Source organism: Pholcus phalangioides, unplaced genomic scaffold, assembly GCF_987345545.1.
Source record: "Pholcus phalangioides strain wild (caught in Gottingen) unplaced genomic scaffold, Ppha-v1.0 ptg000005l_1, whole genome shotgun sequence".
NCBI lineage: Eukaryota > Metazoa > Arthropoda > Arachnida > Araneae > Pholcidae > Pholcus > Pholcus phalangioides.
This window is the reverse complement of record NW_028301598.1, coordinates 13525754-13543651: the sequence shown is the minus strand read 5'-3', so window position 1 is coordinate 13543651 and position 17898 is coordinate 13525754. Positions and strand designations below refer to the sequence as shown.

Sequence of the window (17898 nt, the reverse complement as noted above, 5' to 3'; positions counted from 1 at the left end):
TTCCAAACTTTTCGAGAGGGAGCTCGTCAAACTCACTAGACGATAAATGGACACAACTTCAATTCATTAGCACATTCCCTGAGGACCCTGGGATATATATCATCTGGTCCTGGTGCTTTGCTCGCACATATATTTTTTAGATGATTTATGACCTCCACATCTTCCACTTGAATATCGTTGAGGATTTTATTTCCCCATGCAACACCCGTATATTGAATATCATTATCTCTGTTGAAAACCGACATGAAAAAGTCATTGAAAGCACTACACATGTCAACATTGCTCTCTAACCCAGACCCTCCTGTTGAGAGGGGGCCAACTGTCCCCTTACATCCATTATTGACGTATCGAAAAAATGATTTCAGATGAGAGCCAATGTTATCTGCTAAATTAGATTCAACTTCCTTTTTACTATCCCTTATCGCTTTCTTCAACAGTCTTGTGTGGTGTCCTTATAAGAAATGACTAAAAGAACTAAACTGATCAGAACATACAACGCCACCTAGTGTTGTGTAAAGGAAACTAGTGAGTTCCACCTCGGACATCAAGTAGACAAGATGTCTAAATGTTCTGCTCTTTCCGCTTTATAAATTCTTCCTATCTATATGTATGTAATCTATCTAAGTCTAACGTAATAATAAATACTCATCAAAATAAATACCCATGTGTTATCCACTGGGCTAAAAAAGTGTTAAAGAAAACACAACAAGTGGCGACGAGGCCCATCTTAAAAGTTGGATAGAGTATTTACTCGAAGACTGCAAAAGGTAGGAGAAAAAGTTTTACATACATCTCTGACGATGGAAAATTTAGTTGAAGAGTTAATAAGACAGAATCAAGCTCTAATGGAAGCTCTCAAAGAGCAACGAGGCTCAACGTCAACAAACCAAAAAGTGACGGTTTCGTTTGATAAATACGATGAAGCTTCAGAGACTTTCGATGCGTTTATAGAACGTTTCGAGGCGTTTTTAGACATTCAAAATGTCCCAGAAGAAAAACGTTCTAAAGTCTTAATTTCGAGCATTTCTGCAAAGCTCTACAACTTGTTAAAAAATTTACTGTCTCCGGACAATCCATCAGAGAAAGAATTCGCCATTTTAAAGAATGTTTTGAAGAACCATTTGAATCCTAAAGCATTGATTATACCGAGTAGGCACATGTTTATAAACAGAAAGCAGAACGAAGGCGAAAGCATCAGTTCGTATATAGCCGAATTGCGACATCTCGCAATCGCGTGCGATTATAAACAAGAGATGTTGAACACCATGCTTCGGGATGTTTTCGTTAGTGGGCTCCGAGATAGAGCGATCCTCGATCGTTTATTTCAGGAAGACGACATCGAGCTAGACAAAACAATAAAGATCGCGCTGGCGATAGAGAAAGCTGTTCAGGGGGCGAATGAGATTATCGGGAAGCCGGCAGAACTGAAGGTAGTGAAAGCGGGGAAGAGGAAAACGAAACTGCCCACGCAAAACAGAAACTACTCTGCCGCCGCTGTCAAATATCTGCCGTGTATACGATGCACAGGGACAAATCACGATAAAGACTCCTGCAGATTTATTGCTAGCAAATGTCGCTTCTGTAAAAAAATCGGGCATATAGAAAAAGCCTGCTACGCGGTAAAGAAGACTCAATCGACACCTAACAAACAGAAACAGATTTCAGTTGAGGAAAACGAAAATGACGTTTCCATGTTTGGGTTAGGGAGGGTATTGAGTGAAGAGCCGAAAAAGCCTCCGATGATGGTTACTGTCAACATAGACAATAAACCAGTGAGTATGGAAGTTGATACGGGTGGAACAGTATCAGTAATGAGCTTACAGAGATTCAGAAAAATCTCGAAGAAAAAAGTTCAACCTACGAATTTAGTATTCCAGACATACAATGGAGAAAAAATTGTCCCAGCGGGATATGTCACTGTGAAAGTGGAGTACGGAAAACAAAAGTTGCACTTGAACTTATATTTGGTGAGGGAAAATTTAGACACGATTTTTGGCCATGAATGGCTATACAAAATCAATCTAGACTGGAACTCTCTTAAGGCTGTGAGGACCGCTAATGACATGGATCTCAAAAAATTGTTGGATGATTATAAAGAAATTTTCGACAACAGATTGGGTGAGATAAATAACCATGAAGTGGAACTAAAGCTAAAACCAAATGTAACCCCAGAGTTTCGTAGAGCGAGAACTGTGCCCTTCGCATTAAAAGACCGGATTGAAAAAGAAATAGACCGGCTTGAAAGAGAAGGCTTTATCGAGCGAGTTGAAACTTCAGATTGGGCTACACCAGTTGTTCCCGTGGTGAAACCAGACGGATCCATAAGGTTATGTGCAGATTATTCTGTCACATTAAATCCTAAGCTAGAGGTGCCTCAGCATCCCTTACCAACGTTTGAAGAAATATTCTCATGTTTAAATGGGGGTAAACGATTTTCAAAATTGGATTTCAGTCATGCATATTTGCAAATGAAAGTGCACCCTGACAGTCAACGACTCCTAACCATAAACACTCATAAGGGGTTATACGCCTGTAAAAGATTGATGTACGGCCTAAATGCAGCTCCAGCAATATGGCAGAGGTACATTGATGGGCTATTCCAAAGAATAGATGGTGTAAAAGTTTTTATGGATGACGCCAGAGTGACCGGAACAAATGACGAGTCGCATCTCAGGGCTTTGGAAAAAATTTTCAAAAAATGTCAGGAGCATGGGCTGAAGTTAAATTTGAAAAAGAGCACATTTTTTCAAAAGGAAATAAATTTCTTAGGTCACAAAATTGATGAAAATGGCCTAAGTGAAACAAATGAGAAAACTGAAGCAATTTTGAAAGTTCCGGCACCGAAAAACGTTCAGGAAATAAAAAGTTTTCTGGGCATGGTAAATTTCTACGGGAAATTTTGTCCTAATCTGGCAACCATTGCCTATCCTCTCAATGAGCTGACAAAAAAGGACGTTCCGTGGCGTTGGTCTAAAAAGTGTGAGACTGCATTCAAGAAGATCAAAAAGGAAATTTGCTCAAAGCGAATCTTGATGCACTATGATCCTGCACTACCTCTTACTCTTGCTTCGGATGCTTCTCCAGTGGGAATAGGAACAGTTCTATCACATGTCTTACCAGATGGAACAGAAAGACCAATTGCCTTCGCTTCTCGTACGCTGACGAAAACGGAACAGAGATACTCCCAGATTGACAAAGAAGCTTTGGCAATTATTTGGGCAGTAAAGAAATTTATGCTTTACTTGAAAATCAGAAGATTTACTCTCATAACAGATCACAAGCCTTTGGTAGCGATATTCAGCTCGAAGAAAGGTCTACCAGTGTTGACGGCTACTCGACTTCTGCATTATGCCTTGATCTTACAAGCATATCAGTTCGATATCATTTATCGTAACACACAGAACCATGGTAATGCAGATTGCCTTTCCCGATTACCTTTAAGGTCGGAAGACTCATTTAGGAGGGAAGGAAGCCGAGTACACCTTGCAGGACGGATGTATAATGCATGGCCAAAGAGTTTTTATTCCGAAGAAATTTAGAAATCAAATTCTTGATGAACTCCATCAAGGCCATCTGGGCATTGTTAAAATGAAAGCAATTGCTCGATCCTACGTCTACTGGAGGGACATTGATAGCGACATAGAAAAAGCTGCTAAAAACTGTCCTGATTGCTCCAGATTCAAGTCCGATCCGGTGAAAGCAAGGGTACACCATTGGGAATACCCGAGTGCTCCGTGGGAGAGAATTCACATAGATTTCGCAGGTCCCATATTCGAGCATATGTTTTTGATCGTAGTCGATGCTCATTCTAAATGAATGGAAGTATACCCGATGAAATCAACAAACACGTTCAAGACAGTTGAATGCCTACGGGACTGTTTCTCTCGATTTGGACTGCCTTTAGTGTTAGTGAGTGACAATGGTCCTCAGTTCACATCACATGAGTTTGAAATATTCATGAGGAATAATGGAATAAAGCACAAAACGTGTGCTCCTTTCAAACCATCAAGCAACGGGCAGGCAGAGAGATACGTTCACACCTTAAAACAATCCCTTCGGACGATGCAAAGATTTCCCGGAAACATCTACCAAAAAGTGAGCACGTTTCTGTTGAATTACAGAAAAGCGCCAAATGCGACTACCATGCAAAGCCCAGGAATGTTATTCCTAAAAAGACAAATCCGAACTAGGATAGACTTAGTCTTGCCAAATATCAAGAACAGGGTTCAAGAAAGAATCAGAAATGAGGTCACAGACTTCTATGACCGAACTTTCGAGCCAGGAGATCGTGTGGCTGTGCGAGATTACAGATCCGCCAATAACAAGTGGAAGTTCGGAACTGTTCTCAACAAAGACGGAGTTCTACACTACACTGTAGATGTAAATGGAACTCTCTTTCGACGTCACATCGACCAGATGAGAGCAGCTGGCAATCAAGTCCAGCCAAGCTTGTGATACCCCGAGTTCCAGGCAAACTTTCATCAACTCCTGTCGCTGCTGACTCCGAAGTACAGATTGCTCCAGAAGAACAGACAACTCCGACAGAGATCAGTAGCGATCTACCAACACCAGCTAAGGCACCAGCGACGTCCAGCAAGCCACCAGCGATGTCCAGTACTCCCGTTCCTTTGCGACGTTCCCAACGAACCAGGAAAGCTCCTGTCCGGTTGGATCTTTAAATTAGCGGGGAGGAATGTGGTGTCCTTATAAGAAATGACTAAAAGAACTAAACTGATAAGGACATACAACGCCACCTAGTGTTGTGTAAGGGGAACTAGTGAGTTCCACCTCGGACATCAAGTAGACAAGATGTCTAAATGTTCTGCTCTTTCCGCTTTATAAATTCTTCCTATCTATATGTATGTAATCTATCTAAGTCTAACGTAATAATAAATACTCATCAAAATAAATACCCATGTGTTATCCACTCGGCTAACAAGTGTTAAAGAAAACACAACATCTTGTATCAGTAAACAATGATAGGTCACCTCATCCACTTTTATTCTCCCTGAATGCTCTTTTCTTTGCAAGATAGAGGTTAGGCACGCTATCCGTGAACCATAGAGGGTGTGATGTACAAGCACGCCTTTTTCAAACAGAGGGTATGGCGTCGTGCAAAACAGAGGACAGTTTCATACTAAATTCCTCCCATTGACTTACCACTCCTACTGATTCCAACCGGTCTTTGAAAACTTCCGCTAACCTTCCTCTCAGAACATCAAAGTTAGCTCTTCAAAAACAAGGAACCAGTCTTTTGTTATCAACCTGTACCCGAGGAAAAGTTACAGTGAAATCTGACGATACGATGATCAGTGGAAGAAAACTCTTCCCCTACCGAAACATGTTCAACAAGATCCTCAGAACTAGTGAGAACTAAATTCAAAATAGCAGTACCCCTAGTGGCTTCTGATACATGCTGATACGAAAAATTTTCGAGCACCAACTTAAAAAACTCTTTCATACTGATCTCTAGATGAAAGGTTCTCCCATTGAATACCTGGGTAATTGAAATCCCCTAGTATTAGAACCCTCTTACGCTTACACATGTAGGATATTTCATCATGCAATTTGGCGATGTAGTTTGGATCCCTATTCGGTGGATTGTAACAAACCCCAACAATAAGTTTATAATGTCTTTTTTTCTCAAGCTCAACCCATACAGTTTCAATATCTCTTCGCTTCACGTTACACTCTCTAGCCTTCAAACTCTAGGAGACCAGAGAAATCACTTTGTTATAATACAAAATTTTTATAAAGGAATTCCAAGTTTTTGCATTGTTCCTATGAAAACTTACCTGGGGAATTAAAAAAGTGCTCGTTAAAACTTTTTTTTTTTTTTTTTTTGCTATAATGATACTCTTTAAAACAGGATTCAACTGTATATAATTTGCAAAGAGTATCTTTTGGGTGATTTTGGGGTGCTGATTCTGAATTGCATTTTGCCAAATTGGGTGTAGTTTTTTGGATAATGCATACTCTCAACAATGTGGTTTTTATGCTGCTCTAGTATTACTTTTGAAATTTAATTTTCACTTTATCTCACAAAGTAGGGCCAATTGGACAAAACCAATGCCGAATTTGGAATTGGCAACCCCAATTTGTACTCCAAAACTATTAAAACTTCCTAAAAAACAGGATTTTTGTTTTGAGCAATGTTATAAATTTTTTTTTTCAGCCTTTTTCGTTCTTTTTCAAAGAAATTCCTTCACAAGAAGCGTTTGAGCATTTCGAAAAGCTACCATGGCAGAGCATGTTACAAGATTTTGCTACACATGCTGATTCATCCCTGTTGAAGAGATTCAATATTAGATCGGCTCTGCAGAAAGTGAGCATGCAGTATTTTTAACACATTATTTACTGAAAAGTTGTGAACAATTATCATAATCATTTCTAACCTCTGAACTTTAAAAATCTTTGGTGCTGAATGGTGTTTATGCCCACTGCACCCCTATAGCAATTTTCTTCTCTTTACTTACTTAACTGTTTAGTAGAACTTGAATCAATTAAAAAGAAAAAAAAGAATTAAACTCTCACATCATAATTATTATTGACGATGAGAATTTACCCGGAATGAAGCACACAAAAGCAGTCACTGTATAAACAATAATTTTCAATCCACTGCTGGATGAAGGTCTCCTCTAAATTTTTCCATGTTATTCTGTCTGATGTTTTAGCCATCCAGTTGACTCCTGCCACTTTCCTGATCTCGTCAATCCATCTTGTGTAGGGACGCCTTCTCTGACGTTTGTCCTGTCTTTTTTCCGTATGTCCAAACCAGGGTTGTTCGGTTTTAACCAAGTGTTTTTTTTTCAAAAAATCAAATAAAAGTGGCCTAAATATAATTTTTTTTCTTGAAAAATATTATATTGGTTCATTATTAGCCCCAATGTTTTATTCTTACCACATTTTATATTCTTGGGGTACATTCTGATGGTATATCTTTAAATGACATAAGATTTTATAAGTGGGTTTTTTTCAAAAAGTCTCATAAAAGTGGCCAGAATATATATATATTTTTCACATGAAGTAAGTAGTTATTTAAAGTTATATACAAAAGCCAAAATTTCTCATTATTGCAACATTTTCTGACCTTTGGCTACATTCTGATGATCTATATATCTTTAGCAAATTCATGAATAAGGATTGCATCACACATCTAAATGTAGTGGTGTATTATCTGACAAGGTTTCTTTTTCCCTTCACAAAGAAGCAGCAACAGTAGTGACACCATCATGCTAGGGGCAGGTGGTCCTATAATCCAATAGACACCAGCTGTCTTTAAAGGACAAAGACTAGTGCACATTACCTCACATACATTTTCATTTTTTTTCCCATAAGAAGTAGCATATCTCCTCTCCCAGTCTTAATATTCAATAGTAATTTTTTTTTTTATACTTTCACACTGTTAAGCCCAAATAATCAAGGTTCTACTGTACAGTAGTAACAGATTTATGAAAAATAATCAGCTATATACAGGGTGATTATAATATGAGGTTTTGATTCCAAAACTAAAACAATATATACAACTACTGTTCAGAATGACTTGAAAATTTGCATGGATACTCCTGAAGCAATGGAAATTTCTTTGGCAAAAGAAAAAAGTGGAAAATGTGCAAGTAGATGATGCTGTACTTCGCCAGCAGTATAATCTATTTTGTGCAACCACATCATTTCAGCACTTCCACAGCATCAGTGTGTGGATAGAACAACTTCTATCAAGATGCACATTGCAATACCAGCAAAGCAGCTGCTGAAGACCCATTTTGAAAGATACAGGGCTCCCACTCATCCTACTTTTCCTACTTTTTGGTAAAATGTCCTACTTTTGCCCTACTTTCTCGGTTTTGTCCTACTTTCTAGTTTTTGTTATACTTTTTTACCAAAGCATAGCTGCCAAGTCTCCCGAATTTTTCGGGAATCTCCCGAATTTTATCTTCATCGCTCGATCTCCCGAAAAGTTCTTAAATCTCCCGAATTTTTACGAAAATCACAAAAATCCCTAATTGTCACTAAAAATTCCCTACTTCATTAAAAAAAAACCCCGCTTATGAAAACAATCCCTAAGGAATTTCTTGTGGGGCATGAAGCCTCTTTTTTTTCCCTTTCGAAATGACGTCACACGTCGTAAATGGCGAAATTCCCTTTTTAAGGAAGTTTTACAAACCCTCTGATGGTAACAAGAAAGTTGTTTGTCTTATCGTGCAGGGAAATGGTTTAGCAGCCAATAGTTCTGGATAATAATTGAAGATTATGGTGATGCACATGTGGTCAAAATTTCTTTTGTTGAAGTTACGTACGTGCGATATAACAAAGCATGAATAATGATAAGCAAAAACATATTTAATCAATTTTAAAGATACTTATTCCGATGAATTTCCTTTCATCAAACGTTCCAGAAGAGGGCCGACTTTTCCTTTTTCTACAAGTTGTGTTACGGACATAAACATCGGTCATGGAAAGACTGCCATCATCACTCGTGAAACGAAAAAAAAACATCAAGCAAGTGTCACAAAAAGTCAGTGTTCTTCAAAAATTGACGGTGTTTTCCTTCATCTTCCGATGATTTTGGGTCATTCGCGCAGAATGTTTGTTCACAGCGTTTCTGATTGAACACAATATTTATTTTTACATCATTGAAGTTTTGGCCTCCAATTTCACTTGTTTTTTGCGTAGGAATTTTATTCCCAAGGGTTTAACTTCCATGTGTGTAAAATCCCTATTTTAATTGGACTTCAGTTTTTGAGTAGGGATTTTATTCCCTACTCTTCAACTTTTATGTTTGGAAAATCCCTATTTTATTTGGAAAAATCCCTATTGTATTTATTAGGGAGTGGTTTTAGCATAAAATACGGGTGTGCGCGAAAATCTCCCGAATTTTCATTTTCAAAAGTTGGCAGCTATGCCAAAGCCTATTGACAAAATTTGTGTAGTTGATTTTAATTGAGCAGAAAACTATTGATATATTGCCAAATATTACAAATGTTGGAGAATGCAATTAATGATTCTGCCAAACCAGAAATTGTATCATTTTTAAGGTAATTTGGAGGGGGAAGGGGTGTATGTGGACCATTTGATTGATTAATTTTTCATTTGCTTAGTTTGAGGGTTCAACAAGTATAGTAGTCATTAAAAACTTCTGTCTGGATGGAAAAATAATTTTGTATTTATTACTTCATGGTCTTAGACAGTAACTTTCATCATTCGAAATTATGGTGCAAATAGGTGAAACAACAGTTTGCATTTCAAAGCAGTTGGATACATAGGCCTATTCTAGGTTTTGTGATTCTGATGCTACCCAATAGCATTCAGTTGTCTTGTGTATTTTTAAGGCATGAAGAGGCATAAACAATATTTACAATGCTCAGCAAAGAGCAAGAAATGCAGGGCTCGGCACGGGTCACTTTTTTCACTAAAAGTCACTTTTTTTAGAAACTGGTCAATTTTATTATGCATTTTCAGGCCCAGGTCACTTTTTCCACTTTTTTAGCAAAAAAAAAAAAAACCTCGGTCTCGCGTGCTTTTCTGCTGTCAGTGTTTTTTTCTTCTTCAAGGAGGAACTTTACCAGTTCAATATCGCAAATTTTCTCCCTGCCTTCATTGAACTACGTTGGAAGGTGTCTTATCTTCCCAGGAGCATACAGTGTGACATCAGCATAACTTGATTTCAAGGCGCTTGGAAAGAAAGCTCCTTGGTTAAAAAATCATCATTTTATGGAAAAGCCGGTCGGAAAAAAAACTAGCATAAAAGGCGTATATACTTACAACAAAGAATCCCCCCCCCCCTACTACCATTCTTTCTTATTTCCCAATGTGCTCACTCGTTCTTTCATTTTCATCTTATTTTAAAATTGATCCTTTATTTTATTTGTTTTAAAAAGTTTTAGTCCTAAGGGCCGAATTTCTTTCTTGGAGCATCGAGCAAGTTACATTTGTTGTTTGTTCTATCGTTACTTTTGTTAATTTTGTTTAATGTTATTTGAAATGGCGATTTAAGGGAGCCCGTGCAGAAGCTAACTTACGCGCAGCGGGAGAATACCAAAACGCGTATTATTAATACGTATTAAGCGTATTAATACTCTTTGGAGAATACTCTTGTAGCTGGGCAAGGTTAAAGATGCTCGCAGGTATTTTGAATTTACTCACAATAAAAAAAATCATCCATTTGAAAATCTCGATCTATCTACAAATAAAATTCATACTATTTTGCTAACTGGATTTAAATCTCAGCAAGAAACTGTACCCCCAAATTTGATCGAAAGGAGAACTATTTATGAAAATATCACAGATTCCTGCAATTCAACATTTAGTTTAACACAAGGGTTTCCAAATCAGATGAAAATTGGTCATCAGGCTGATAAAAACTCAGTTAATGCGAGCCGTAAATAGAGGGAGATTTAACAGTGGGCACACCGAGCGCGCCTTTGGCCCCTACTTTACACTTTTTTCCTAATTTAAAGGGCCTAATCAGGGGCGTAGCCAGAAATTTCGTTCGGGGGGGGGGGACCAAAGTGACAGAACAATAGATTTGGCCATCTTTTTCGGTCATTTTCTCACATTTTGGGGGGGGACCAGACCCCCAAGCCCCCCCCCCCTCGCTACGCCCTTAGGCCTAATATTAATTTTTTTTTATGCCCGGACCGTCAACTGATCTTTATCCGCTTCTGGCCGTAACTTAATTTAGAGCATCTTCACGATACTGATTGTTGACTTAATATCGACATCTTGCGCTCCATTCTTGATGTTGTGTAAAAAAAATCCCATTTTTAGACCTCGGAAGTTAAACGTTTTTGTCTCGAGTCGCTGTTATGACCGCAATAAGAGAGGGCGGGGGTCTGGTTCCACGGGTGTTGAACTAGGAAAGGTGCCGAGTTTACTCTTTTTCCGTTAAAAAGAGTGGATACCGGCCCCGGGCGATAGTGAATTTTCGTTCGTACTTGCGACCCGGGTTGCTACATACCGTGATCAGATCCAAAACTGGGGGTGGGCAATACCTTGGACGGCGTTGTTGATGGAAATTCAAGAAAAAGCAATAAAAATTCCTTTGCAAAATTATCGAATTTTACAGTCAAAGGGCAGTAAAATTACGTTTCCCCTCCAGAAAAAACAATTGTATTACGGTCATGGTAAATCGGGTGCCCCGGGTGGGGGCGAATTCACTGTTTTTGTTCGTTGAAAATTACGGGAGGAGTCAGCGCTAACGTGGCGAAATAGGTAGCCCTGACAGCAGCATCTATAAACTCTGTATCAACCGCATTTACAAACCCCGTATGTCGTTGATTTTCGATTTTTGTGTTCATTTTATCCTAATTTTCCGTATTTCCCGATATATTTCTATCGATTTTCGCATATTGCCGCATATTAGGTTGATTCCTATTACAAATTATATATATTTTTTGTAATTTTTTATGTGCCCTTTGTCAGCCATCTTGAATTGACTACCGTACCGTAAAACGGCGATTTCTTGGCGCGAAAAAAAGTCGCCACGTTGGTGCTTACAAAGGTTCATGGGAAAGTTACCGGGGAAGGCCGCGGTGTCTCTTTTTCTATTAAAAATTACGGGGGGAAGGGCCAAAATTATACTGTTTCCAGGGGTGGGAACTCTACGCCACACTGCGCCAAAATTAACATCTTGCGCCATCCTGCTCCAAAAGCTAATTTTGCTTTAGTATGCCCGGAATTTCGGAAAGGACGCCAAAAATTTTTTGTTCCTGCTTACCGCGAAACGATTCTTTCTAAGAGCGTGTTTTATTCCACTGTACGCCTTATTTAAAGTATCTGCCTTCCCATCGCGAAACCCCGATAATATCCGTGATCGTGCAACTGAAGATGGTTTGCAATGGTCTTTCAGCTTTAAAGCGCGAATGCGAGTCAGTTGCCATTTAAAAAAAAGTCGCCACTGGAAGCAGCAGAAATTATTGTAGTCGATCGTCATTGCGTCAAATCCCGATGTTTCGTGAAAAAAAAATTTCATTCCGGAAGTAAAAAGTGCGTTTCCGCCGAATTACGAATGCTAATTTAGAAACTTTGCCGAATAACGAGTGTCAGATCGCCAACATCGCCAAATAACGAGTGTCAGAATGCCAATCTCGCCAAATAATAAGTACTTAATCGCCAAACGTCGTGTTGATTCTTCCAAAATTCTCTCCCATTTTGCAACAATTTCTTTCCAAGTATGAAAAAATTGAAAACTTATAGAAAATTTTTAGCCCATTTGAAGTGCTGCGGTTCCAGACAGCTAATAGTGCCCTCAGTAAGCAAAAATCATCTTAAATAGACTGGTGTGAAAAATTCTATGACAGCCTCTCTTTCAAACAAGGTGTCAAAAGCCTGAAATACCAAAAACAAAAAACAAGCTGATGAAAAGATGTTTGATAACAAAAGACAGTGCAGTTGTTTTATTTTGAAAAGGGATGAGGGTTAACGAACATATTCTTGTTAATTTCCCTGCTCCAATCTATAAATATCTGCTCCAAATCCTATATTTTGCTGCTCCAAAACTGATCCAAATCCTATATTTTGCTGCTCCAAAGCTGCTCCGAAATCGACTTTGTCACTTCCCACCCCTGTGTTTCTGAGTAAAGGAGTAAATGTGGTTTTTTTTTTTGCAGGGGTGTATGTTGTGTGTAAAAAAAAGGAAAATATATATTTTTACAAATTTTTCTCTCGAAAAGCAAACAATTTCAAAACTGGTTTATTTTCTCCCTCACCCAAGGACAGTATTATTTTGGTGCCCCCCCCCCTTTGCCTGTAAAATAGTGCTCACCCACTTTTCCCAGTCCAGCCATAGGTGGAGATACTTTAAGGTCTTAGGGGTGTGGCACGATGACAATTGATATACATCATATATATGTATACATCAGTAGGCTCTGCCATTGACGCTGGGGGGAGGGTGGATTGCCCCTCCCTCAACATATAATAATTAAAATAATTTAGTTAATTTAATAATTTAAATCCTTTATTCAATTTAATAATTTATAATTCAGTAATTTTTTAATTTAATAATTTAAAATAATGTTAAAAATTTAATTTTATAGTTTTTAATCATTATAGTAAATTTGCTTAAAATTTGTTGGAACGTATTATACAAACCTAGGTATGTAAATCAAATTTGTACTAGTTAAAAAAAGTTTGAGTACATTTTGTATACTGTCATTTATAGCATAACATGAATGAAAAATCCACTGGAATGTAGATGGGACAAATTCTCTCATCAAATTTTGTGTTATTTCATTTTTTTCCCTTCTTTGGATGTGAAAACTTTTTCCCGTTTTGAAATTTTTCCTGCTTAAATTGATTTTAAGATTGGTTGTGGAAAGCAACATGGAGGAAGGCATTGCTACTGTTACTCAGAAAGGATGTAATGTAGTTATTCTCTCACACATAGTTGTTGATAAATTTGATAAGTTATTCAAAACTTTTCTGGTTAGCAGAATGCGTTTGAGTTTGAGTTAATTATTTCACACTATTATGTAAAAAAAACAATTTCAATGAATTCTATTGAAATGCAAAGTTAAAACTAAATTCAATTTCAATTCATTCAATTTGGTAATGAAAATTCATTGTCCATTTGGTCTCTCTAAAAATATTTTGGTCACTATTTGGTCACTTTTAAACATTTCAGTCACTATTTGGTCACTTTTTCAAACATTTTGGTCACTATTTTCACTAGTTTTGAGCCCATGATCCGTGCTGACCCCTGGAAATGGAAGTGCTCCATTTGTCAAAAATGATTACACTGGCATTGAACAGTAAAATATGAGCAAAACAGTAACATTTAAAAAATGATGAACAACACAGTAAAACTATCTGGTTCACCTTGCCTTATTTACGTCGGATCTTGTAATTTACCCATTTTGCATTGTGCTTTTGAAAGTGGTCTCGAAGGTGCGTCATTCTTAAAAAAACTTACGTCTTCGAAATTTGCTGTGCCTTGTCCAAGAGAGTTGACAAGCTCTTCACTTTGGAAGACTCCAAAAAAGAATGTGATATATGTGAGGAGAGACAGCAAAGAATTATCTGTGGTTGCTAGTGCACTGTTCTGGCCAAAAATTGGTTTTGTTGTGACGATTGAATTTTTACGGATTTCTTCATGGCACCAGTGTGATGATGGTTGTTTTTCACGGCACCAATTATGTTGTGGTGCAAAATTGTTGAGTACTATTTAAGTTGACAGTACCCCAAGAAAAAACCCCCCACCTTTGTGTGTCGGTGAGTAATTCTCCTGAATAAATATGTACTAGAGCATTTTAACCGAAACAATTAAGTCACAAAGAAAAAGGAATATGTCAACACACAGAGGTCTAAATGCACATTAGGTTCTTTAATTCTTAATTCATATAACCAAAAACAAAATACCAAAAAAAAAACAACGATGCTGAAATACCTTACTTTACTTATCGAAAATTTATAAATTATTTGGGTGCAAAACACAAAAAACTAAATATCGCTGCAGTTTGGTTTTTTTGCCAACCATTCAACAAAATTTGAAAGAGAAAATTTACTCACTGTCTCCCATATTAAGGTCACTTCATTCTTGACAACCGGATTTCGATGAACAGTTCCCTTTAACTTGAACTTTCAGTACGGACAGTTCGTTATTTCATGTCATCCTTAGATGGGCGAATCTGCTTGGCCACTTGAACGATTAATGTCCTCTGTATCTGCTGAAGCGACGGTCTGTGCACATACTTTACGATGTCTGAGCATCAAAGTTCTCCATCTGTACTACCACTCGGGGTAGTGTGGACATGGATGAAGTAGCATCCTTAGACTGGACTGCAAGAGACAGCTGCTGGGCTTCATCTTTCTGGCATGACAGTAAACCTTCCTTCCTGGATTAGTTGGGAGCAACTGATATGACGAGACGATGCTTCATACTGTTTTTTTTATAGCTGAGCTTACATCTTCAAGTAAAATGTTACGACTTTTGGCAGTTCAGAACTAAATAGGGATTGGAGTGACTTGGGACTTGAGTTTCGGGGGATCTTCAAGTTACGTGTGGGGGGGGGAGGGATTCTTCAACGGCGGGACCGCTCTTTCTCGTGCAACTGGTTTCGATGAACTGCACGCCTCCAAAGTTTTTCAGTAATAATATGTAAATTGAGTGATGGGCAGGGCTTGAGAAAGCTGCAACGTATGTCTTTATCTGCCAATGAACAAAACAGTTTCGAACAACTATTTATTTCTATTATTACAATTAAAACATTTAAGTTATGACATCAATTCAAGGGCAAACCCTTCACTAGTAGGAAAATCGCAAAGTATACTTATGGTGAAGTGACACTCAGCTATGGTCTTCAAGAAACGATGCTCGACCACAGATGTCAGTAGAATCACACAGAGTTCGGCGACGAACCCAAGGCGTCGACGAGGCGGCGGAATCGGATCACGGACGTCGACTGAAACACACTTGGTCTTCACCGATCAAGCAGTAGAAGTCAGATGACGGATATCGTGACGAACCCAGAGCGTAGATGAGGCGATGTTATATCCCAAACACCGGTAGAACCACACAAGGTATTCGGCAATCAAGTGATGGAGTCCAGTTAACGGATATCTCGACGAACCCAGGACGTTGACGAAGAGGCGTCGTTAGATCGCGGACATCGGCGTGCTACACGTGGATTTTGGTGTTCAAGCGGTGGAGTCCGATGTTGGACGTCGTGACGAAAGGGTAGCATCAGATTGTAGCGTCATACGAGGAAACTATCAGATCACTGCTATTGACCATGCCAGCCAACGCCAGATCGCAGTCGGCAAGATCTACCAAGGCATTAAGATCGAGAACGGACACCAGCAGACATCCCTGAACGGCATTCTTGGAGAGCAACTGACGGGAACTTGTGTGACGGGAACATCGGACCAGCCGAGTTGTTCGGATGATTAGCGATTCTAGCGCTATATGACTGAAGGAAGATTTGAAGCACGGACGTGATTATATATAGCTCCCAAATCACTAAGCATGCAAATGAGGAGTAACGCACATGTGCCCCCATCGACATCGGCGTTCCAAGCGGCAAGTTCGGAAACTAGTTTCCCTTTCTTCCTAAAACAGTTCGTGACACATCGGCACCGAAAACGTCAGTAAGTAACAAGTTTGTTTAGTCGACAGGAAATTATAAACAAAGTATATAATAGACATAACACAAACTCAATAATAAAACATAACACATGCACTACTATAACATCAGGGGTAATGGTCAGGCGAGCGTCAACAAGGCCATGTTACAAAGGGCACCCTCTAATTCGTCGCAGTCCAATTGTATCACCAGGCTCGAACACAAACATGAAACCAAAAGAAAAACATCTTCTCTCAATACGGGGTCCTTTTAAGAAAATGGAGGGATTTCAGCAACATTTATAATGACAACAATAATTTTCAATATAAGAGTTCCAGATTAAATGTACAAATATTCATCAAAATCAAAAAACATTAACATCATTGTGTGGGAGAAAAAATTAGCTTTCCAACGATATGCGACATCATATATAAATATTCTTGTTTCGCGACATGCCAAAAAATTTAAATCCAAACAAAGGAAATTCTTTAAAAAATTCAAATTCAACACTTTCTCGATGACAGAGAATAATTTCAAGCATATAACATTATTTTAGTTTCTCTCAATCACAATATTTTACAACACTCGTTTTTTTTTTTTAAAGCATTGGAAACAGTGGTGAGAAAAGTGAAAAAAAAAAAAAATTTAAATTGAAATACTCACACGAGTCTCAAAATTATTTAACTCTTGGTTAACAAAAATGTTTGTTTCCCTTATTGAAAAAAAAAAAACATCGACTCAGAATATGCAAAAGGCGAAAAATCTGCTTTTCTAGTATAAATAAAAATATACAACAGATTACCTACAGTGAGAGGGAAAGAGAAAAAAAGAAAAGGAATCTTATCTTCCTTTTACACGTACCGAACGCGTTCGTGTGGGAACAAGAAAAACTGACTCATCAAGATGGCGATAATATCTTTGATTATCAGTGGATCATTAGGTGTGTCTCTCTCACAAAAGAAAGGATATATTATTCAAAAGAACACACATTTTCTCGTTCAATTTAACTCTGAATTTCCCAAAATTTCACAGGAAGAATCAGAAAAATTCAAGGAATTTGTTGTTGAGCTCAAAAGATTGAGATGTCAAAGCAAAACATTTAATATTTAGGATTTTCCAACAAACACAAACAGTGTGATGCATAAAGAGTGTGTGTCCACTCTATACGAACGATCTGTGGTTCAGATCCTCTGGCATTTTATGAATATCAGACGGAATGATAACACAAGAGGAAAGGAACTAGACAACCACGAGATTTGGTTCAGCTTTCCACAATAACATAAAGACAGAAGCTCAGATATTTTCCACGCGACAAACACAATTATATTTACATTTAGCAAATTTCACTTATTTGACATGACAATTCTGGGTTGAAAATATGTCAGGCTTCTTTGTCAAAGGGGGGGAAAGTGTCCTACTTTTCCCACCGTGACATTGTAACCAAGCCATTTGTCATTTTGTTTTGGCTTGACTGAAATAGTGCTAGTTAATTCAAAATTATTTTTTTTGCAAAAAAAAAAAAAATATTTTTTTTTTAGGAATTTTTTCCATTATGCTATGATTATGTTGTCTAAGGGGGCTACCCTCCCCCCATCCTACTTTTTAGTCCTGCGTTTTCCTACTTCTTCTCATTTTTTGAGTGGGAGTCCTGAAGATAGAACAACTTCTATCAAGATGCACATTGCAACACCAGCAAAGCAACTGCTGAAGACCCATTTTCACAATAACAGGATGCATCTTAACCCTTGAAACTTCTGGCTGTGGGGGGCACCTCAAAATGTTGTGATGCCATTGGTGAATTGCAATCTCCAGTGCATCCCTTATATGTTAGAAGTTCCTC

General features: G+C 38.2%; 1 protein-coding gene across 2 annotated transcripts in view; it reads left to right on the top strand.

Annotated features, from left to right (window-relative positions):
- The window catches only part of LOC149086339 (uncharacterized), a 138940-nt gene that overhangs the window by 63891 nt on the left and 57151 nt on the right, over positions 1-17898 (top strand). The window contains exon 4 of one of the 2 annotated variants that reach the window (XM_089232385.1): positions 6176-6325. The exons of the other annotated variant lie outside the window; for it this stretch is intronic. Coding sequence (XP_089088511.1) covers positions 6176-6325 — 150 coding nt within the window. The remainder of the gene's footprint in view (positions 1-6175; positions 6326-17898) is intronic. 2 annotated transcript variants of the gene reach the window in all.